This window comes from Macrobrachium rosenbergii, chromosome 23, assembly GCF_040412425.1.
Source record: "Macrobrachium rosenbergii isolate ZJJX-2024 chromosome 23, ASM4041242v1, whole genome shotgun sequence".
Lineage (NCBI taxonomy): Eukaryota > Metazoa > Arthropoda > Malacostraca > Decapoda > Palaemonidae > Macrobrachium > Macrobrachium rosenbergii.
Window position 1 is genome coordinate 13,390,995 of NC_089763.1, and position 25,000 is coordinate 13,415,994.

Sequence of the window (25,000 nt, forward strand, 5' to 3'; positions counted from 1 at the left end):
GATGAAATAGATATGATTAGGAATGCAGGCAAGAAATTGAAAATATCCTGATAGTGTATTAAACAGTGCATTTGACGCGGCAAAAGACAATGTATCAAACCAGAAAGAACACAACACAAAAATTTGCTTGTTTTGCCTTATAATAATAATATGAAAGATATCCCCATCTTCTTAAAAATTTTAGTGTTAATGTCGCATTTAAGAACAATACAACAATGAAAAATGTACTTATAAAAACTCCCAGACAATACTAAAAAGGTGTGTATAAAAATTTAAAAAGTCTTGTGACAACTTATATTGGCCAAAACTGGGAAAGCACTGGAAAAAAATTGAACAGCATAAGAAATGTGTGAGATATGCAAAGGAACAGTGGTATATTTGTACATGTTAGTGAGAACAATCATGCTATCAACTGGAAGGGGCAAAAGATTGTATATTCTAATAATGCACTGGAAAGGAACATCATTGAATCTAGCTTTATAAAAGAAAGTTACAACCATAATATGAATATCAGTCGAGGATGTATAAACTTGATCCTTTAATATCAAAAAAGAAATTTATAAATTGTTTAAAACTTTAAGGTAGGCAGATGATGTATGAAAATAGGATTATCTGTATTTGTAAACACAGTACGAGGGTAGTAATGTTAACGAGTTTCCAACCTCGCTCCACATGACACCCGTCAGGTGTGGATCTGAGGTGGGGTATGGTCTGTTTATCAGCAATGTCCCCTGGAGAGTCTATTGTGATTTTTGAGCCAAATGAGTTTTTAAAGTTACGCCTACCTCGACACCGGCCTGGTAGGGATATGGGAGTCTCTAACGGTTGTGTATGTTCGTCAGTAGTATTCTTGTAGTATATGTTGTGATGTCTCATACTCTGTATCAGTCCTTCGTCAATGGCTTGGAAATAAAGTCAGAAACCGTGGACCTACACCCCCGTTTCTTATTTTTCACCTGTGGTAATGTGTGAGATATATATATATATATATATATATATTATATATATATATATATATATATATTATATATATATATATATATATGTGTGTGTGTGTGTGATATCTGATGCAATGTTTATAAAACCACTGCATTTTTATTGAAGATTCTCTCTCTCTCTCTCTCTCTCTCTCTCTCTCTCTCTCTCTCTCTCTCTCTCTCTCTCTCTCTCACAAAAAGACGTTATCGAGTTACATTTGCTTGGGGTAATGTATTAGTCGTAATTAATTTCTGTACCTGGGAATTATGTTGAGGGTCTTGGTTTCAGTGTTGCCTAAGCACCCTTCCGTGTATTACCGAAGCCTGAATGCTACGCTGGAACCCTTTCCTAAAAGCTTTCTTTCATGCTATGTATGTATATGACAATTATTTGCAGAGTTTGTACTCTAGGTTGAGGTAAGAAGGAACACGTACTTAACATTTTTTCCCGAAAAGAATCCCAGAAGAAGATCGCCGTCCAAAATACGTGACACGCGTCATATTCTACTTGAAAAACGGTAATATGACTCACCTCCCTGCAAGATTAGGTAGAAGAGTACAATGTCAATTTATACGATTTTGAAAGCTAGGTATGGCCCATGAGAAACTCTGTATGTAAAATAACTTGTAAATAAAGACTTAACCTGTTTAGTGAAATTCTGTTGACCGTATGAAACCGTCGGTTTTTCGAAGCAACGCTGATTTGATGGAAGGAAACCGAAACCGTAGGTGAAGAAAGAAAGGATGTGCATTACTGAACCAAAAACTGAGTAACATACGGAGTTACTGGATATGAATTGGAAAATGAGAAGCAAATCGATGCCAGGAGACTATCATGAATATGTCAGTGCATCTATCCAAACCGAAAACAACACTATATTCTCGTTAACAACACAAAGGAAAACAAAAATTGTATTTTTTTTTTTCTGAGGAATCCCGTTCCCTGAACGCAGGAATATATTATTGTGAACATATTTATATAAGAGAGAGAGACGAGACGGAAAGTTCGAACCCTGGGGGCGTTACGCATCGTTCCGAAACTCATTATTGGTGCCAGTGGTGAAAAGTCTGACCGGGGTTTGATGACTGGACGCTTGGTGGTGAAGTTCATTACTAACAGACTGTTGTTGTTTCACACACACACACACACACACACACACACACAAAATAATATAAGAAAAATTGCGTTTTAAAATTATGTTCATAAGAGATGAAACACACACACACATACTCCACCCCCCCCCCTCTCTCTCTCTCTCTCTCTCACACACACACACACACACACACACGAAACTCGTCAAATAAATCCACGGCAAAACCTGCAGTATTCAAACGTAAACTGGTGATGTTTAAATGTCTTCAATCGCATACCCATCCAGTTTTAAATTTCTCTCTCTCTCTCTCTCTCTCTCTCTCTCTCTCTCTCTCTCTCTCTCTCTCTCTCTCTCTCTCTCTCTCTCTCTCGGATATGTGTGCGCGTGTGTACGTGCACTTGCAATCTGGTGGTTTGGTTCGTGCTTTCTCATTAAACACTTTCAGCGCAAAGATTTTATCAAGTTGTCAAAACAGTATTTTTGTAAACAAATATTCCAATCTTCCACTCCTCTTAGGTTTTGTTTTTAAAATTTACAGATTTTTCTGCTTAACTTTTCTCATTTCGTCACTATTTCTTTCTGCCATATATTTCATCATTCACATCTTTATGCAGTCTCCTGATATCATTGACTACATTTCTTCCTTTGTTTTGACAACTGTCCTGCAAGGGACGGCAGTCCACCCGGTTGCAGCTTATATTTTTACTTTCTTTTACTTCCGTAATGTCACGAAAGTCCACTTCTTCAACCTTAGTTTCACCCGATGCTATGTGATGACAGAATCACCTCTTGGAACAACAGGTGAGGAGATCCAGGTGAAACTGAAGGTGTCCCAGCATTACTATGATTGATTTTATAGAGTGTTGATGTTAATTCGATCAAAATGTTTTCCAACAGATGATGTTGCTAGACCATGAGAAAACAAGGTTCAGAAGGAAAAAGAGAAAAGAGAGAGGGCTTCGCCTCCCGAAGAAAGTATTCTACCTGCCTCCTGAAGCGGAGTTATTCTAAGGCATGATAAATAATGACGTATTGAATTCGTCACGCCTTCGGTCCGTTCTTTTTCAATCCAGCTGTTCACTTCCATAAGATAAGAGATATCCTTATCTTACTTTATTGTGACCTGATCAATATTTCAACAAGGAAAGGGCAACCAAAAATGGAAAGGGTAAACTAATAACCATCAGAGAAATTTCGCCATCACAACTGATCCCTGATCCTCTTATCCAGCCGAGAGCGACCAGATTTGCTGAACAGCAGCACCAATATGCAGTAAATGTGCCACGCTGTCGAACTTCTCAGCTCCAGAGGTCTTTTATTCCCGACACTGTTGGACTGTGGAACAGTCTCCCTGAGGATGTTGTGCAATTAGCACCTCAAAAGTTCAAACGAAGATCCAATGCACCACAACCCTACAACAATTCACCTTGCATTTTAAAAATTTATTTGTATTTTTACTTATTTATCTATTAATCCATCTTTTATTCTTTACTAATTGATCTCTTCTTTCTGTATTTCTATTATCTTTCGCAACTTTTTCAAATGAACACAATATTCTTTGGAAGCCTAAATTTCAAGTCAGTGGCCCCTGTAGGTTTGTTCCCATAATAATAATAATAATAATAATAATAATAATAATAATAATAATAATAATAATAATAATAATAATAATGGGGAAAAAGAAGAGGGAGGAAAGAGAGAAGGTGGACTCATGAGAGCTAATTTAACGGATTTTACCTTAAAATTACTAACCAGGAGGCTAAGAAAAAGATTAAAAGAGAATAAAGAGAACAAGAGCATAAACCATGCAAGGAAACACTACGAACAGGAGTAGAAGAGAGAGAGAGAGAGAGAGAGAGAGAGAGAGAGAGAGAGTCCTCCCACAGATGAGATTCCTCCAGGAGCACAACCCTTCCTCATTAGCCGAAGACCTACATGGTAGCCGGAGTCGGCCTAATTAAAGACTGACGAATTATAGTTCCCTTCGGTGGAATTATGAATTGTGAGCGTAATTACAGAATGGCATACCAGGGGCTTAGACCAGCCTCTTACTAGGGAAGCAAGACGGTCGCTTTGTTGTCTGAAGAGGAAGGGCTTTCTAGGATCGATTTCCATTTTATGGATTCAAATATCATTACAATTCCTGGTCATGTTGCGATATGGGAAGCAATGATGCAAAATGTAATGATTTGTTCTGGGGTCATATAGCATTTATTGGAAATATTAAAAATAACAACACACCAACTTACACTGGACATCGAGACAGCCAAGCAGGAAAGCCAGCAGAGAGAGAGAGAGAAAAAAAAAAGAAAATTCCAATCTCCAAACTAACGCTGAACACACACAACGGCGAGAAACGATTTCTACACACCATTAAATCACAAGAGGCACGACCTTCAAAGAAGAAGCAAAGGCGTCTAACACCACCTGATGCAGCAGCTACTCCTTGCGACCCCTATAAAAAGGCAGCACTCAGAATCTTCATCTACCCTAACCTCAAGCTATGATTAATTACGAGAAACAGATATGAAAACCAACAGTTGACCAAGCAGTCTTCAAGTCTGTATATTCAGTGGGAACTGTGAATCCCACAAACCTAATGATGCTGGTTTCACCACCAAAATCTCCGTAGACGTCTGCCACATCATACAACCTAAGGCACAATATTCCAAAACTTCTGTAAAACTCACGTACGAGGGCTTGCAATTAAAGAGTTAACTGAAGGGACCGAAATCGTTCCCGTTTAACTGACTGGATGCAAGGGATAAGGTTAGCAAAAGACTGTCAACGCAGTGCAGGGACTAACGCGACATATCAGACCAGTGTGAACTTCATTATGAGAACGCCTGTTCCAGATTTTTTGCTAACACGTCTTAACACGTCATATGGCGTGTTAACACGAAACATCAGCGCAGTGTGTATGCACCTTAAGTTTTAGAATATGATTAATTTTCACTCAAGACATTACACCTGCTTTTCAAGGAAGGTGTCATTAGCTACAAAAATGTAAATAATAAACTGGATTCATGCTGAGTGTTTGATATTTCTGTTCCGATAATTACGCAGAACACTGGGCATTAAAAATTAACTGACAAACAAGAAAGAATATGAGGAACTAGACATTTGTACAATTCCTATAAAACAAGGTAAAATATCACAAAACCATCATGAAGATTCATAGCTTAATCCAGAAGGAAAATTATGATCGTAACCAAAGATGAACGAAATAAAAACATGGAAAGAAAATAAACTACAACAACAACAACAGACCACAACAAAGCTATTACTGACAATTTACAACCCTGATCGCGATGCGGTTGAGTAGAAATAGAATTAAAGGAAGACAGACAAGACAAACGAGGCCTCTTCAGACCTGTCGGGTTATTTGTTCGTGGTTTATATATGGCTACGTTGGTGGGGTGGGGTGGGGGGTGGGGTGGGAAGGAAAGGAACCGACCCCATTAGGATACGTATAAGAAACGAAATTATAGTTCGTGATACAATACTGTTACTTCAGTCTATTACTGATGTGAATGATCTACATTGTGTAGTGTGGATATTGGACGTTATATTTCCGTGGCTTGATTAGGTGCTTCTGTACCCAAGGATGACTTCTGAGTGCCTGTGCGCTGGCATTTTTATCTCTCTAACACGTTTGTCAACAGTATTTTTGTGCGTATTCTATTATGTTTTTCATCATATATATATATACATAATATATATATATATATATATATATATATATATATATATATAAATATATATATATATATATATATATATATATATATATATATATATATGTATATAACGTTTATCCTCAAATCATTTCTTTCTCCTCATTTGCTTGTGTCATAAGTTAGTTTAATCTTCTTGTGATTGTCTTTACTATTCCTCTCTCTCTCTCTCTCTCTCTCTCTCTCTCCCTCTCTCCGAGTTCCTTGTTGGACGAGTCGGTAGAGTTCTCGGCTAACACTCTGCTAGGCCTGAGTTCGAGTCTCCGGCAGCCAGCGAAGAATTAGAGGGAATTTATTTCTGGTGATAGAAATTCATTTCTCAGTATAATGTGGTTCGATTCCACAATAAGCTGTAGGTCCCGTTGCCAGGTAACCAACTGGTTCTCGGCCACGTAAAATAAGTCTAATCCTTCCAGGCCAGCCCTTCTAGGAGAGCTGTTAATCAGCTCAATGGTCTGGTTAAACTAAGGTATACTTTTTTTTTCTCTCTCTCTCTCTCTCTCTCTCCTCGTCCATCTTTCAGTAGGAATCTCTGCCTTCCTTCTCTCCGTCTGCAGATGTAACTAATCCCTCCTTTGCTCGCATTGAAATCCCGAGTTAAAATCCTGATTCCTGAAATGACCCATTCACCCTCGGCGAGGTCTTTAGGCTTCGCGCCTCATTCATGCCCTGCCCTCCAGGTCCAATTCATTAAGACCAGAGTACGCCGTCAGTTTGTATGAATTCCTTTCATGGGGACGTGTTCAGGATATTAGACCTGCCTTGGGCATTTCTTTCATGGATATTCTCTCTATGAATAATATATACACATATATACTGTATATATACCTAGAAACCTACTTGTATATATATATATATATATATATATATATATATATATATATATATATATATATATACATACATACATACATACATACATACATACATACACTAGCTGACCAACCCGGCGCTGCCCGGAAAACTCTGAATAACAACCTATAAACTGTCTCTCTCTCAGCATCAATTTTGTGACAGTTTGCCGCTGTATTTCATCTGGAAATGATCTCAAACGCTCCGATCAGAATGTGAATATTTCATGTATAGACGTTATTCATTTCAATGTTAGACCCTTCAACGATATTTCCATGTGATACAGACAATCTGGTATAGGCCTAGCCCAATGATGTCTTTTTATGATATGTGTCACTGTAATGAAATTAAACTTCACTGTCCAATTCATAAAAAGCCGAACCAACCCCTTAAATTCATTCATTAATACTGTACGAAAATAAACGTCTTTTTTTAAAAAGAAATATTTAGTCTTTACTCTGTCTCGCTTTTTTACTTCTTTCCTATTATTAAGTGACTTGCTGCAACAGTTTCATATTAAGAAAAAAGTGGCAAAACACTTCCCTTTACGGCTAACTTCAATTTGTGATATGTATTCTTCATATCGGCTTTAGAGTCGTTTTTAACACAACATAGCAAATCACAACTCATTATCTTTACAATGACATCAAATTCCTTAAGGTAGAATGAAGTCTAAAGTTTCATGGATCATTAGAAAAAAATTATCGCTATGGATGTCAGTATGCATCTATAAACTCAGTGAATTCGTACCCTTGGTAATAATGTAATCATGAATCAAACAAAATCTTATGTTAGGCAACCGGTTATTTATTGTTTTGAATAACTACGCTTTGATAAAAGATAGAAATGAATATATGTCATTATAATATAAAACCATGCACAATAATTTTACTTTCCTAAATGACGGGAATACTACTCCTTACTGTGCATGATTACATCAGGATAAGGTAACAATTGTCGTGTTGTGTAAGCTGTGAGCGCTTCGACGTTCGTCGAAGTGCAGTAGTTCCAATTTCTTAATTTAATCCCTATTTGCATTGTATACATTTAGCCTCCACAAACGTAGATTCTGCAAGTGTCTTTTGGAAATGGTTTCCAAATGTAACGATCTACATTCCTGTAAAGTTTTAATCTAGAATTTTTAGTCATTATCTTCCAGGTAATCAGTAACAAGCAACGTGAAAAGAAACTCATCTTCTAAATGCACTGAAGTGTTTTGCCAATTCTCACGATAATTGATTCCGACTATCAAGTTGGAGTTCCAAGTGTGATATTTCGATTATTCCGCACCTCATTTAAACCGGCTTTATAAAGAAATACGTCACCTAACGTCACGAAGCAGTCACTATAGCGAATTCCGAAGGTAAAAACGAGGAAGAAACTAATGAATTAATGAAGAAATCCGCATTTGTCGGGCTACCATAGTCTGAGGGTTTGCAGTGGGAGGAGTTTAATGACGTCACCAGAAAACTTGGAGCTTTCTACCCAAGCTACTCATGACTCCCAGAACGTTACTGAAGAAAAGGTGGAATAAAAACGAAAATTTCATTTGCATTTGTTTTGTCTGTGTTTCTATCTCTGCCACTGGGTAGGGGTTTATTTTGAGTTGTAAACCCTCTTGGGGTGACATAAATGCCATGTGCAAAATTTTTTCTGGGTCCGTCAAGCGGTTCGGATTGCTATGGTAGAAAAACAAAATATATAAAGATCACTATATATATATATATATATATATATATATATATATATATATATGTAGTATATATATATATATATATAATCTCCACTGTACCCTAAGGCATTTACCTGAACAGGCTTACTGCCTAGCATACCAGCGAGTTTTACCGAGCTTCCAACTCAGCAATGACCCAACTGATAGCATTTCATCCGAATTATACCATATGAGTGAATATCATATTCACTCAGAAGGGATAATTCGAATGAAGATAGATAGAATGTAGAATTTAGGCCAGGGGCCAAGCGCTGGGACCTATGAGGTCATTCAGCGCCGAAACAGGAATTGACAGTAAGAAGGTCTGAAAGGTGTAACAGGAGGAAAACCTTGCAGTTGCACTGTGAAACAACGGTTAGGAGAGGGTGGAAAGTAAGCCAAAAACAAGAGAATATGAACGGAGGTACAGTTGAAGGAATGAAAGAGGTTGCAGCTAGGGGCCGAAGGGACGCTGCAAAGACCTTTATACAATGCCTACAATGTACCACATGAGGTGCACTGACGGCAATGCCCCCCTACGGGGATCATTCAAATGAAATGCTATCAATTGGGTCACTGCGGAGTCGGGAAGTTTTGTGAAACTTACTGGTATGCTAGGCAATAAGCCTGCTTAGGTGAAAGCCAGGCATGATGGGTACTTAGTTCCAACGTCTTTTATGACTTGTGGTCCAGTTGGTAGTGTCCTTGCCTTTCAGTACAAAAGACCTGGGTTCGATACTGATGCGAGTCAGAATATATATATATATATATATATATATATTACAGCATAACAGAACTTCAACAAAACTCCAAACTGGACGGTATCTGTGGAGATATTTATTCAGAAAAAAAAGTTACAAGCTTTCTAGGACAAACAGTCCTCATTATCAAGTATCCGTTTTAGATATATATGTGTGTATATATATATATATATATATACATATACATACACACACACACACACACATATATATATATATATATACATACACACACACACACACACATATATATATATATATATATATATACATATATTTAGCTTTAACTATACTTTTTCTCTAGTGGGAGTAGCTCCAGAAGAAGTCTTTCCCAGCAGTTTACAACAGCAAATTTGTTCGTGGCACTAACTGGAAAGTCGAAATTCGTTTTGTCTTGTTTCCAGAGCTACATTACCAGCAGGAAAACATACTCAACCATAATAATTTTCCCTTGCTTCATTAAGATCTCCCCTTGTACCCAGCTCATTCATAATTCAGAGAATGAGAGATGCTGCCGCCACGTTTCCTAGGTTACTCGCGGTTGTTCCCATCTGTTCAACTCTATTCATATATATATACATACATACATACATACATACATACACACACACTATATATATATATATATATATATATATATATATATATTATATATATATATATATATATATATATATATATAATATTGATCTTTTTGATCCGTATACACAAATAGGTAATAGAAACTATAAACTACATGTGTCAAGAAAAATAACTAAGAAACCTATTTGAATTTTTCTGGCAGACAGCCAACCCAAAAATTCCTTATCTTGAAACTACTTTGAAAAAGAAAGGCCAGGTGACATACGGATCAGCCATTGTCTTGACGGACTGACCCTCGCCCCCTTTTCATTGCATCTCTCATCTTTCTCTCTGATGTAATATTCTCCGCTGGGGAACTGACGCCCAAACTCTCTTCCCCAAGAATGGCATGCCCACCTATTTCATAAAGGATGCGGTATGCATATAAACGGATGTATGATGACACGGGCGCCAAGCGGAGCGAGAGGGGGCGCTGGGAGGTGAGGTGGCCTACGTACTGTGAATAATAATGGCCACGTCAGGGTTATTGAAAGATTAAAAAAAAAAAGCTAGGGATGTACTTCGCGAGTTGTTGTTTAACGTACTTAATATTAATGATCGTAAAACATTTAAAACAAGAAAATGATAGTATCAATAATAATGATCAGCAAAAGCAAAATATAATAGCCCTGATGTTCTAAGCTCACACAAACAAACTGGCAAGGAATTTCCCCATGGAAATTGGCATAAGGGTCCACTGGAATGGAAGATAGCAATTATGGTACACAGTCGTACTGCTCTTCAGAGCTACCGCAAAAGCTGCTTACGACATGCAGTTTTCAAAGTTAAGTTAAAGAAGGAATTCAAAGTTAAACGGTTTTCAATTGTTCCTGGGGGGCAGTGTGTGTGTGTGTGTGTGTGTGTGTGTGTGTGTGTGTGTGTGTGTGTGTGTGTGTGTGTGTGTGTGTGTGAGAGAGAGAGAGAGAGAGAGAGAGAGAGAGAGAGAGAGAAAAATACTAACTTTCGCCCAAATACACACTTAAAAACTATTTTCCTTTCCTGTGTAATCTTTTTTTACACTTACGAGTAACTGTTTCTTATTTTATTATTAACTATCAATCATGTATAGCATACAAATATGTTTTCTAGTGTTCCAGAAACAGGAAAAAGATATATATCGTGTAAAAATGAAAAATCCATTGAAGAGTTTAATTGTCCGTGTAATTAAAGGAGCATTATCATTCTAAGAAAGAGGCCCGCAGGAAATACATACTTATTCTTGGGGTCATTAAGGTTGATAATGGGTTCATCCATCTAACTTGGGCATCTGGTGGCAGTCGGCAATAAAGGGCACTTCACTTCCGTACCTTTTACGAATCCACTCACAATCCCAACTCTCTTTGCACACAACCTAACAAAGCATTCCACCACCTCCTCGTCATGTCTCGAATTGCAAATTGGACAGTATTTCAAGTTTTCATACAAACTCCGTTGAGTATCGCTATCATCTACCAGAAGCTTTAATCATTTCTTTTCTTCTTTTATAATTCTTAGTTCCATTTCCAACCAATTTATTTTTACTGATTAAACACTCCATTCCTCTGCGAGACACTTAGGCGTCATTCAGATTTACTGACTGTTATTACTGAACGCTGGACATATTGATGTAGCCGAGTTTAAGGAAACATTTATCCTTTGAGAAATATTTAATGTAGATTCAACAAGCCATTGCTGACATGAAGGTAGCAAGTGAAAAATAAAATTGGCCATTTTTCCGTGAGGAATGCTGTAATGAATGACTTCGTGAGAATATGCAGTTTTGGAAAAAAAAAAACCGTCTGCTTTACATTTCAGCAATTAAAGCCCACCATAAATAAAACGAAAACGGGCTATATTAACCTTCCAAACCATTTTGATTTAAGAAAAAACGCTTTCATCAACGACAAACTTTCTGACCACGTAACAACACGTGAATAGAAAATAGAGGCATCAGATTCATGCATCACAAACACAAGGAGAGAGAGAGAGAGAGAGAGAGAGAGAGAGAGAGAGAGATGCAAAACTCTCCCTCCACCTACCTAACATCTCCCTTCAGGCAGCACAAGTGAATTTCCGAGGGATGAAATTCACCTCAGCCATTCCGTCGGCATTTTCGATATTCAGGTCAGTTGCAGCGTGTCTCGGAGGCAACACATCTCCTGATATTGGTAAGTCTATCTCTAAAATGCTGTAGGGGGAGGTGCGGCTCGCCCACGGGGTGCGGGTGGAGGGATGGGGGTCTTCAGGAGGGCCAGGCCGGGCCCGTGGACATATTTTCTTTTCGGAAGAACTTCGAAATATTTGCTTATTGTTGATAACGTTGTCGATGGACCAAAGAGGCCGAAATAAACTAACGTTGTTAGATGATCATGAAGATGAAGGCTGAGGGGTTTGCAGCAAGATGCGGAAAATACTGCTGCATTTCTGTGCTTTTTGTAGGCAGTGCGAATCGGAAGAAGGAAACTTGTCAGAACAGAATTCTCATTAAACAAATTAGGTATTATAGCATGAGGGGAGTCATGTTCTAATCAATTAAATTGAAACATCTTGGATATTCATCTTGATCTTAAAACATCACCCGTTATTACCGGGAGAACATTTGAGCCATTTTCAGCCTCGGCAAACAGTAAAGTAACAGACTTTTTCATAAACCTGAAACTGAAAGAGTCCCCAACGCACACCTGACTCTAGTCAATCTTGAAATCCTTTTCACCTAGGCAACGGATAAGGACTTATGAACTGGAAGAGACTGGCAAATGACCTGAGAATATCTATTTCACTTGTCTCCCCTCAATGGCATTAGGAAAATAAAAACTGAATAATATATGCTTGCTCACAAACCAGCACCGGGTTTATCTAAACGCAAGGGATTACGCAAATTAGCGTACGAAGGCTTCTTTAGCAAAAATATCACTGCTACATCCAAGGCTGAATGACGTTTCCTCACCTAAGGGAGCGAGTCAAGACAGCCCCAGAATGATCAAGAATATACTAAAAGGACGTTCATGCCCTTTAATGGTCACGTTAAAGAACGATGAAAAGCACTCTCCAACGACATGGACAAATAAACAACCATTTTTACTGAGGGCGTCTGCACCTTCAAAGATTTTCTTCACATTATCATACACGGGATGACGAAACTGTACGCGTTTCGTTTTTGTTGATGAAATACTTAAAAATAAAAAGTATTGGAAAATGGAGCGCGTTGTCCTTAGCCTTTCTTTTGGAATAAATCAGTCTTATTCTCTCCAACATTCTCCTTAGACTTTCCCTGCCAGTTACTAGCCAGTCTTGGCAAAATGAAGGCATTTCTCGACCAAAGAGATCGTTCGCAAGCATCGTAAAACATTAATTTAATGGTTTGTAATGGTGTCCTTTTAACGGCTTGTAACGACGTCGTTTTACTGTCGTACCAAGTGCCTGTGTCGTAAGAGAGAGAGAGAGAGAGAGAGAGAGAGAGAGAGAGAGAGAGAGAGAGAGAGAGAGAGAGAGAGGCTCCAGCTGGATTGAGAATTTTCTGGCGTTGCAGTTGTCAGAGTCGCAGAGGTGGTTTGGTCACGGCTTGCACTACCAGCCAGCCATTGGTGGATAAATATGCTAACTAGACTCTTCATTGCTTAGGTTTGCCGATCAAAAGACCAGCACTGGTCTAAATGGATCATTTCTGCCGCTAAAGACACAAAAATTATGAAAGAGAAAGAGATGCGTTTTTTCCTAGGTATTTTAAAACATTTCTGCTTTACTAATACTATTTATACGATCATTTGTAATTACCAAATTATACTTTGAACTGAAGTTAGCAGAGCGATGAACTGACGGAGGTTAAATAAAAACACTATAGAGAATTAAGATGTAAATCATCTTACTTGACCACGGACACAGCTGTCAAGAGGGTAGAATTAATTTTCACCTGGGTAATCCAAATGGACATATTAAACTGTCGCTCAATATATATTACAAAGCGGCAAGTGATTAATTATAACAGCAAGAGGGAATTACCTTCTAAAGGTTGCATGGCTAATGAATGTACCATGAAAGATAACAGAACTGTGCAAGCTCTATGGAGACGCTGTAAATGACAAAGCATTATAAATGAGGGTCCTGTCTCAGAGAAACTGATTTAGTGGCTCGAACTTCTCCCCTTACCCCCTTCCACACGCTCCCACCCCCCTGAAAAAATAAATAAACAAAGAATAACTGAGAAATATATGTGTAATTCCAAGGTGTTCTTAAGCATACAGGAAAATGGAAAAGGAAGGTTAATAGAAAACGAGACCGAGAGTCGGGGTTGAGAGAGAGGAGAGAGAGAGAGAGAGAGAGAGAGAGAGAGAGAGAGAAGAGAGAGAGAGAATCACAAGAAAACGTTGGTTTTACAGGTATGAGATGTGTTGGATCAGTATACGTTGAAGGTCACTGTATCTTTGGCACAGTGCCCCTCACTATCATATACCATGGCCTCTTCTTGTGAGGCGCTGTAAGGAAATGCTTACCAGAGAGAGAGAGAGAGAGAGAGAGAGAGAGAGAGAGAGAGAGAATTTGAAGATTATATTTTTTCCATGCGTAAAGTTGTGGCATAACTTTGAAACCCTCTTTGCGAGTTTTGGACTCTGCCGAGTTTGATTTCAGACTGAGCAGGAATTGAAGTTCATAAATATTCCCGGCGAAGTGAATTTTACGATTTTACCTCGTTTTGGCTGGAGATACTTCGAAATTCAGTATTTCGAATCAGTAAAAGATCTAAATAGAAAGATCGTTATTACTGATAACAATAATTTTTCATCTGCATGCGAGCTAAAAAAAAGGAAAGAAAATGAATTGTTCTCAATACTTTTGAAGATTTTGAGAAGTACTGAAGATATAGCTTCTGTCTGATATCTTAAGCAACCTTGATTTACAATAAACACGCAAATACTTTATTGATTAATTATTCATCCATTTGGCTATTTATTCATATCTATCAGTTATTGATTCTGACATGAAGCAGAGCATGTCATTTGACTGTCGCTTAACATGAAACCTTGACCTGACCAGAGTAAACTGATTTCCTGTCTGTTGTCTGTGCACACTGACTCATAAAAGATGTACTGATCGCAATGCGATTTCAGGCTAGGGTTATTTGCAAAATGTATATATAATCTACAGCGTTGATCTAGACAGGAGATAAAGGCGCTTGTTGCATCAAGTTATTAAGAGAAAGAGCTACGATCTTCCTATTACACTTAATTTTTCTATCACTTTGTAGATACTGAAACATAATTATTGTAAATCATCATCCAGAGGCACCGTTGCTGTTATGATCATTTGTTTCCAACAGAAAAAAAAAAACGGCAATTTCGGCGCAAGTAGCGATTACGGAGACAACAAGGGGTCACTGTAATAAGCAGACGTCTTTGAGTGGTTCCAAAATTTGTGGTACGAGAACCAGACAACTGACAATGAACGCGAAGTAAATACAGATCTTTATTTAATCTGTTTTAATATTCCAGAATCGATCACTAAAAGAGGGTGATGGTTTCCTTGTCGAAGCCAAAGTCTAATAAAAGATAAGTCTGTGAGTGCGCAGGTGGTGACGTCGCCTAGCCTATCCTAAATTATAGAAAACGGAGTGATTAATGGGGGACTTTTATTTTTATCTGTTATTTTGTCCACTTCTCAGTCACACTATTAAACTTTATTAATTTCAATATGTCATTCTTATTTAAAGAAAAAATAATATAAATGGTATGATTAAAATATATACGTAATGTTTCTGTCTATTCTTGTTATAGCTTCATTAAAGTTTATAATATTGGTGAGGAGTGGCCAGTTTACTCTGTACTCTATCAGTAATTACTGTGTAATATTATAAATGACTGTGTATTATTATTATTATATTATTATTATTATTATTATGTTGTTGTTAGACCTAAGTAATTACTTATTAATTTATAAGAAGTTACCGCAGTAAATGAGTAGAAATGAGAGAGAGAAATGAACAAAGCATCTTACACATTATAATGTAATTTGGCATTTAATTAGATAATTAACCTTTGAAATGTAACCTTCTATGCTAATGTCTTTTTTTGTAGATTTTCCAGCTTACCTTCTGTAGTGGAATAATTAGAGATATGGCTGCGTAACAACTTATGAACAAAAGGGATGAAATAACACAGTATATATAATGTAATGGGCATTGAAATAGTGGGCATTATGTTAAATAAGAGTAACAGTGAGACTTTGACATCTTTTTTCATAAAATTAGCAGCAAACTATTATAATGTTCATAGTGACGAATTCATTCAGGTTTAAAGTTGTTGAAGACAGAATGAAACCAGTCGAGTAGGACAGGGATTGAAGGCAGGTAGACTGATATAAAATTATGGCATATTTCAAATGTCTTTTGTAATCATTCTCGTTGTTGCAAAAAGGGATGCAAATGTGGCCCACCCTCAAAGCCTCGTCTCGTGGGAAATGTGAAAACAGTTCCATCTTTGTTTTCGTCATTGGATGTGCAGTCACTAACAGCACAATTGCTAGGCATGTTTGACTGCCACAGCCAGAGTTCTGCACACAACACTGGCTCGTTGCTGACTGACTCGGTTCCATGTAACGGACCTAGCATTTTGCGGGCAAGATGACGTCATTGCGCGGCTCGTGCTACTTTTTCGCAGCAAGTGAACAAACTTATCTTTTATTAGACTTTGGTCAAACCTTCCATAACGCTTATGACGTGTGAATGAATGTATACAGAAACGCGATGTGTAATGGATGGGTCGGGAACTGGACGGTAGAATAAGCCTAACCAATACGGGAGTAGGGAGACCATACAGGAAAGATCAGATGGAAAAGACAAGGAACATTTATACATAATCTGCGTAATATGTTTCTCCACTCTTCGATGGCCAAAGTTAGTTGTGCAAGACTACAGACTATTAATATTCGTTAACCAGTAAGTCATCTATACATGATTAGCACTGCAGGGAACAGACTGGGCCAGGTCGAGAATTTCCACTGCCCACCACATTATGGATCCTATTATCATGAATGACGGTAAAAGGATGGCATTCTTGGCGCTGTCATATTAGAATACCATTCTATTTCTCTCTTCTCTCTCTCTCTCTCTTCTCTCTACACACACACACACACACACACACACACACACATTATATATATATATATATATATATATATATATATTATATACAGTATATATATATATATATATATATATATATTTATTTATTTATATATATATTGTCAAAGATTTCCATCCCTCCCTCCCTAGTTAATTGCCATCTAGCTGATTTCTAATGAAAATTCATTCATCTCAGTTAACTTATAGTCAAGCCAATATGGCGGAACCAAGACGTTTTCCACTTATACTGAACCCAGGACGCATTCCATTCTAGCCTTCAGGAAATGCCTGGGCCTGCTAAACAAAAGCCAAATCCCGTCACCCCCATCGCACGATATAGGAGCAGCCATCTGCTAGGGGAATGGGAGGCGCATCCAGGCTGGGAGATAGATAGGAACTTGACCTCTAAGTACTTAATCTTACGACCCACTTTTCTTCACTCCTTTGCTGGCTGTATGACTCTTTGCAGATCGACGTAGGCCTAGACTTCGAAGCAAACAACCGTGGAAGAAACGCACTGGGTTCCCAGAAAACACTCTGGGCATACCTACCACTCGAGACACACGTGCGGTCTTTCCTCCTTTTACGCTGGTGAAAACTAACTCTGGTAGCTGACCAAGTCTCACATGTTCAGCGCAAACATCTGCAGGCCCAGGTACGTTGACCGCAATTAGTCAGTAAGCCAGCCCTTTTCCTCCCTGTGAAATTCCTTGGTTTTTCCATACCTCCAAACCTCAATTTTCTTCCTCCTAAAAAGCAGTCCCTTTGTTAAGTCACCCTACTTCGAGCAGCCCATGAATCACCCCATGACTTGCTTTGAAATCAGTCTAATGTGATTCAGTGATAAGAATTCAAATATTTCTCCATAGTGTAAATTAAAGGCAAATTAATTTAAGTAACTCAAGTGATCAATTCCTCCCTAGTGCATAGATTCATTGTGCTTAGTTTAGTAGCAAGGTAGGTTTCATTTGCCCCCGTGCTTGTACTAACTCCAGAATTCTCTTCCAAGACCCATCATACCCAGTCCGTTAATCTATGCCAGGACCCATTAATGACTGCCATCCAAATGTCGCAACCATTTCTGGTCGCAGCCTCATCGCAAGAATCCGTTGCCCACACAGAAATCATCTTGATTAACTAATGACTATTATACTGGAATTTACCCCTGCCAATGTATTACTGTCTGTGAATTGATGCATTTTAGCATAACAGTCACTTGCTTAAATGGGGATTGTTGTATCTGTGGCCCCTCATACTTACATTGCGTGTCTGTAAATTACTGCATTATTGACCTCTCACATGTGATTTATGTGTCCGTAAATCATTACATTTTTGGTCTCACATATTTGCCCCTTTCTCTATAAATAAACCCCTTTTGGTTGTAAAAGAATTCTAATTCCAAATCGGCGACCTTCATTATTTACGTAAATCAAGGAAGATTCTAAGGCGAGTTCCAGTAGTTCTCCTTTTTGCTCATAATCGTGGACCCCCTTTGGTACGAAGGCAGTCTTAATAATAAATTGTTCCAATTTCCATCCACACCAAGGACCCAGTTTATGAATATAATATATATATATATATATATATATATATATATATATATATATATATATACATAGAGTCTCCACTGGAAAAGTGCATTTTCACAATCTTTTCCTTTCTGATTTCGAAAATAGTTGGAAATAGGTAAGTCAGGTTATAACAGTGGCCTTTTAATAAACTTAAACTGAATACTGTGACGAATAAACTATTTTACGATCTACGCACTCTGCATTCACCGACCAATAATACCGCCTTAGAAACCCGAGAAAGTTAATATGCCTCTCACCCCATTTTATGGATAAAACATCAGAAGACATGATCGACCACTATTTCTAGGTGAAATATTTTCAGAGCAATTTTCAGCCCGAAGCAATAGAAATAAAAAGGAAGCAATTATATTTTTCTGGATGATTTCAAACCAATCGAAACCTTTTGGGAACGTGACCCCGATCTATCGCCTAGGGAACCGCGCGATAAAATAAAATGAAAAACTATCCTGAAAAGTAACATCATTGCTGGAATGTAAAAGCAGCAGGACTAGCGAGAATTAGCGCTTGTTACATGGATTATGTACAGCAATAATAAGTGAGAGCCCTATGCTCGAATTTCATTTGGGAACAAAGTCCTCCACTTTTTGGTTTTGTTTTGTAAAAGAGAGGCCCGTTTCTATCATTGCTTCAAAAAGCTGGAATCTTGTCTTTTCGCTGTTGTCTATATAATGAATACTTCATATATTAAGCTTTTTATTTCAAATCGTGTTGAAATAGTTCATACCTCCACAACTGTTGAAGATCAAGAGAGACTGCAAATATAATTCACTTTAAAACAAAACTGCAAATTCTTAATCATAGTTTCAAATCGTATCGGGCGTGCTTTATCTAATATATAAATCAGATCAAATTCTTTTATGCCTACAGCGTTTATTGCGCAATACTTTGTCAAAGAATGTTTTATTTTCCTTTTAGTCTATTCAGTTTTCAACGATGATCGGATAGCTAGTGGAAGGTAATCTGATATAATGTAAAATAATCGAGCAAAATCACTCGAGCGTTTACAGAAAAGTTTACGTTAATTACCTAAATTATGGAATCTCAGCCACCACCACAACATGCGAAAAAATACTGAAATAAAATGGACAATACCTAGCAGTCTGTAAAACCAAGATATTGTTAAATAACTAAAAATGAATGGAAACTCAACTTTAGGACGATATGCTACCCCAAGTATCACAAAGGACTCTTTAAAAGAATAATATAATGGAAGGACGATTTTCTTTATTACATAAACATAAAATCAGCATCGAATTTTGCAAATGCTTGTTATGACATGAAATTCACTTTTCCTGTTAAAAAATTATGCTTGTTTATGTTTATCTGATTTATCAAAGGCGTCTTCCTTTACGCTCATTTGTTATTGCCCGTGTGTGTGTATGTGTGTGTTTGTGTGCAATGCAAAGAGAACGAGAGAGAAAACGATACGGCGTAAATAAGCGTCCAACTGCAGCAAAGTGGAAACCCGAGTGTTATTTACAAAAGCCACAGATCAACATCAACCTGTCGAGTATGATTCATTACACCTGTGACGCTCCGGAATAGGGGCCACTCAGTGAGCTTAATGAATACAGGGGGAGGGGACGCACACGGAGGCCAATTATCACGTTTGCCTTCGTACGTTATCAAGAGTAGAATAATAACTAGGACGTCCCGTATTCAGAGGCATAATTAATGCCAAAAGGGTTACGCGTAAAGGGGCATTTCACCGAATCATTTACTGTGCTCTATACTACGTTCATCTACATCATTAGTGTATGATACAACAATGCACCAGGTAGCCGATGAACGCTGATACGCACTATTTTATATGATTCAAAATTTTTTTTTTGTTTTCATATCCCAATGAAGAGCCAGGTACGGAAACACGAATATACAAACACAAACAAACAAACAAACAAAAAAACCACACACGCGCACAGACACGCACACACACACATACACATATACTGTATATTGTTTGTGTCTGCGAGCGATGAAGTATCATGTATTTGAATTTCTTCTGCACGCAAGCTACCCGGCACTGTGCGTATACATAAATTCCTAAATATGAGCTGCATGCGGGGCTATAAACGAGAATCCAACAGCTCAAATCATGGAGATTGATGATTACAAAAATAAAAACAAAAACATGAATATTCATCATTCTATCATCAGACTGAAAAAAATGACAAAATGGCAAATCTCCCATGGAAAATCGAAATATATATAAATATTTTGAAGCCACAGTATGCAAATGTTTGTTTGTCGATTAATCTCTATCTGCTTGTTTATTCTCTTGTTTATATTTTCCTTCTTTTTTACAGTAAAAATTTTATATTCAGTGAATTTTTGCTCTCCTAAGGGACTGCCGCCTCATTTTGAATACTAATGAAAATAAACCTCCTCTTGGAGGTTTGTGAACCGCTACAGACAAGAAATCAGGCCACCACCAAATACACCTAGTCACTTAAGGGCTTTATTTCCGAATGAAATGTAATAATAATAATAATAATAATAATAATAATAATAATAATAATAATAATAATAATAATAATAATAATAATAATAACGTTGAAGATAATTTCATATTCTAAAATAAAAGGAAATGATTATTCTTGAGGGAGAACAGAAAACCTCCGAGAAGGAAGTCTGAGATGTAAAAGGAAAAAGAAAAAGAAGTGAGATGTCTGTGATAAGTTTTCGTACACCCAAATGTCTGTCCGTGTTCGCAAAGTTTCAAGGGCCCTAAGTGCACTCTGGAATGATTTACATAAGGGCTAAGCGTTTGATGAGGAGTTAAAGGAGACTTATGACAAGAAGTTCACAAAAGGAAACAGAGTTGCAATGAGCAAAACTAAAGGGAACCGAGGTTCAAGGAACGTTATCCTTGGAGCGGATGTAGAAAGAATCTTCACAGATATTAAGGGTCATGTTAAAGATATTGTGAGCCCTAACTCTAATTTGAGAACAGTATCAGGATACTTTTTTTTTTATAGTACAGAAACCAAGACGAGGAAAATCTGCATGAAACTTGCCAGGTACGGCACGCTGAATGAAAGAACATCAGAACGAGTGGATACAAATGACTGTTTACAGAACACTGGCGCTGGAACAATTATTGTTACAGACCCGGGAATATCCGGATGATGTTCTTACCCGCGATCAACAGTAAATGTTCCAGTTATTCTGAATATGAAAACTTACAAAATTATGTATTGATTAACATAGTACAAAAATCTATCAGAGGGCACCAATAAATACCATGTAATTTATAACATAAAATAAACGAATATTGTAAAATTCTTCAGAGCTGACGACGCGCTCTGTGAACGCTCTTATATGATTAAATGCGAATCTTATTAAATATGGAAATAGGTGAATTTAACAGATTTAAAAATTAAGTCAGCTGGAACATCATACAACTTAAAAAAAACACGAACAGACGCAAACTTCCTAAGCTAAGAGAGAGAGAGAGAGGTCAAGTATCTATCATTATTAATAAAGCATGCAGTAATATAAAAATTACATAAATATCTCTGCCTGTGCTAATATTTTGGCCGCTGAATCCTTCAGCTCTGTTCATTCGAAGTTTCCGATATTCTTCTACAAATTATATCCGTTGCTTCTTTTCGGTAATCGTTTCATTACCATTTCATTATTCTCAAATTTCCTGCTCGACCTCACATTATACCTTTTATTGTAAATCCTTCGTTTCATCTTCTGCTCCCCTTGTTGACTCACCTCTTACCTTTATTTTCTTTAGTTACTCCCAGCTGCTTATTTTCCCTTACACTGTCAAGTTTTTCTTTAATAGTCCACTTATTTTCTAATCCCCCTGGTCATCTTTGATCCTCTGCTTTTTACTTTTATATTTATCAGACGCTCCTCATTCTCTTCCTCGAGTTCTCACCTCTTGAGCGCCCATGTTTTTTTTTTTTTTTTTTTAAATGTTGGCCATTTTTCTCTACTGCTAATCCTGTCGCTTCTTGTCTCGATTGTCTCTTCATGCTGTTTCGTATTTCTCCATTTCATCTCCTCTCCTCTGTTATGGCTCTTGACACTCTGTCTACTCTTCCATATGTTATTTATATTTCCTTTTCTGTTTCACCAGCATATACTCTTGGTCATTTTCATCACCTTTCTTTCTTCGTCATCTCCTTTTCCATCTCTATTTCCATCACCATCTCCTTTACCATCATCATCAGCATCTCCATTTCCATTACCATCACCATCTTTATCTCTGTTATCATCATCACCATTACCTCCAGCGGTTTCTTCGTCTCCATTATCATAATCATCCTTTCCATTACCATCACCATCACGACTCCCACCGGCATCTTCATCTTCATTGCCATCATCATCATGATCTCCATCAGCATCACCATAACAGCAGCATCCTACATTTCTTATTTCTCCCGGATTCTCAGCCTCCGGTGGATACCAACCTCAGCCCAATTACACTCCTCGCTATTGGTCACTTCCCGACTCGTAAACATTCATTGATTCTTCAGTGCTCATCTCGAGTCCTGATTGGGGAACAAATATCTTTTGTGTTCCATCTTTCTGGCAAAAACAACACTTGGGTGTCGGGAGATAAGCATGGAAGGCCACGCTGTCTGTAGAGGTTGCGTAGGCTGGATGATGATGGATGGATGGGGAAGGGGGTTGGAAAGTTATGGGGCGGAAGGTGGGAGGCAGCAGGGATCTCGTTGTGGCTTGGCTTTGTGGGAAAATGGATGAAGGAGACGATGGGGAAGGATGGCCGAATAGGTAAAAGATGAAGGAAGGAGAGCAGGCCAGATTTTTTTTTTTTACCACCAACGGTGGACGAAGACCTCGAAATATTTCTGAAAACCATTCATGTGATAAAGTGTCCCTGTGAACACGAGACCTGAATACGCCTTGATGATTGATGTTTTTTCTCCTGTCTAATAATTTATCATGGAATCGTGCGTTTTCTTATGAATCTTGAAAGCTATTGCAATGCCATATTTAAAATGTGAGAATAACTCTCATGAACGGGAATCTGTACAGCGAAAAAAGGACTATAAATGAGATGTAATGAGATATAAAAATCTTGTTCATATGAGAAATGTGATACTGAATTTATGACAGTACCACTCATTTCTGCAAAAAGCCCAAATGTGCGCTACCATTCACTCCGAAATCTAACGGTATAACCTTAAGCATAACATTGGAAACAGAAAATTTCGCATGGAAAAAAATTGTTCCTATGTTTCGTAGTCATTTTTTTGCCAGACTCTCAAACCTTTCCTTTACCTTCACCTTAATGCCCTCTTCTAGGCCAGGTCTGAAGAACTTGAGAAAAAGAAAAGGGAAGAAAGAATAGTGTGGCTTAACCATGAATAAAAAGGAGGACTATATCTTTTAGGAAGAAAGGTTAGATGAGTCAAGAAAAACAGGTGAGGAGATTCCACAAGAGGACACCCGAGGTGTCCCAGTTGGTGTTACGAGGCCCTTGAGAGAAGGGCGAACTTCATTCTTGGACTTGACGGGAAAGTGACAGAAATAATACCCAAGAAAAAGAGGCCAGTTGATTAACTGTTTGATTTGTTGGTACATGTGAACTGGCAATGTAACGACTATAGTCACTTTCATGAAAAATGCATGGACATAAAAATTTTAATAAAAACTTTTCATGAAACATTCTACAGATCCTTACATTCTGTATAGGGGCTTTCATCAAGGTACTTGGAAAGCAAACGAATTCTTGAGAAGTATAGAGAACAGATAAAATCGGGGTCACTAATCACTCTCAGACATTCTTAGACTCATTCCTATGAAGGAAGGGACACCCCGTATACGACAGCAGTTCTCAAATGGGGACCAAGAAGTCGAACATGGAGCCTCAATAATTGGAATGACGAACAAAATAACTGAACAATGGAACTGATTTTTTTTGGCAAATTGATTAATCTAAATTATGATCCCAAACAATTCTGATGCAATCTGAGCACTCAGAATACCGATAAGACTGATGGGCGCCATTACATTTTCATATAAAAATAATGACAGAACGTCATTTCATGATACAGGACACAAATATAAACACTTAAGTAATAACGCTAATTACGGAATAGCATCCTGCATTAGTGATAAAGCAAAGTCATCGCTGATTTACAGTTAGTCCTTACCAGACAGGCGCTGACGAGAGCTGCCGCACAGTCAAGGGCAAGGCTTTGGTGGTCCTCCAAAGCCACGACGGCGAGGAACCAGGAGATGCCTTCGAGTGGGAGCAGAGACACGGCACCTCTCAGGTCACGCTTGTGTTGGGTCATGACCTCGTGTTTGACCCCGTCCCTCATGTCGAGCAACACTTTCTGTGCAGCCACGCAAACCCCAGCGTTCACCTGAAGATTAGAAAGAAATGAATTTTGCATTTTTAATCATTAGTAAAACAAAAATAATTATTTATATAAAAAGTCTGAGGATAATTTCCACTTAGTCTACGGCAGGATACACAGATTTTTCTGAAGTGGGTTTAATAATTCTTCTGCAATAATTTCGTTTCATTTCAGAAATTGTTGTGTCAACAGAGAATCTATAATGTATAGAACCC

At 37.8% G+C, this 25,000-nt stretch overlaps 1 protein-coding gene across 2 annotated transcripts in view; it reads right to left on the reverse strand.

Annotated features, from left to right (window-relative positions):
* The window catches only part of LOC136851289 (uncharacterized), a 750,243-nt gene that overhangs the window by 21,585 nt on the left and 703,658 nt on the right, over positions 1-25,000 (reverse strand). For both annotated transcript variants that reach the window (XM_067125276.1, XM_067125277.1), the window contains exon 6: positions 24,576-24,791. In XM_067125276.1, the coding sequence (XP_066981377.1) occupies positions 24,576-24,791 (216 nt within the window). The remainder of the gene's footprint in view (positions 1-24,575; positions 24,792-25,000) is intronic.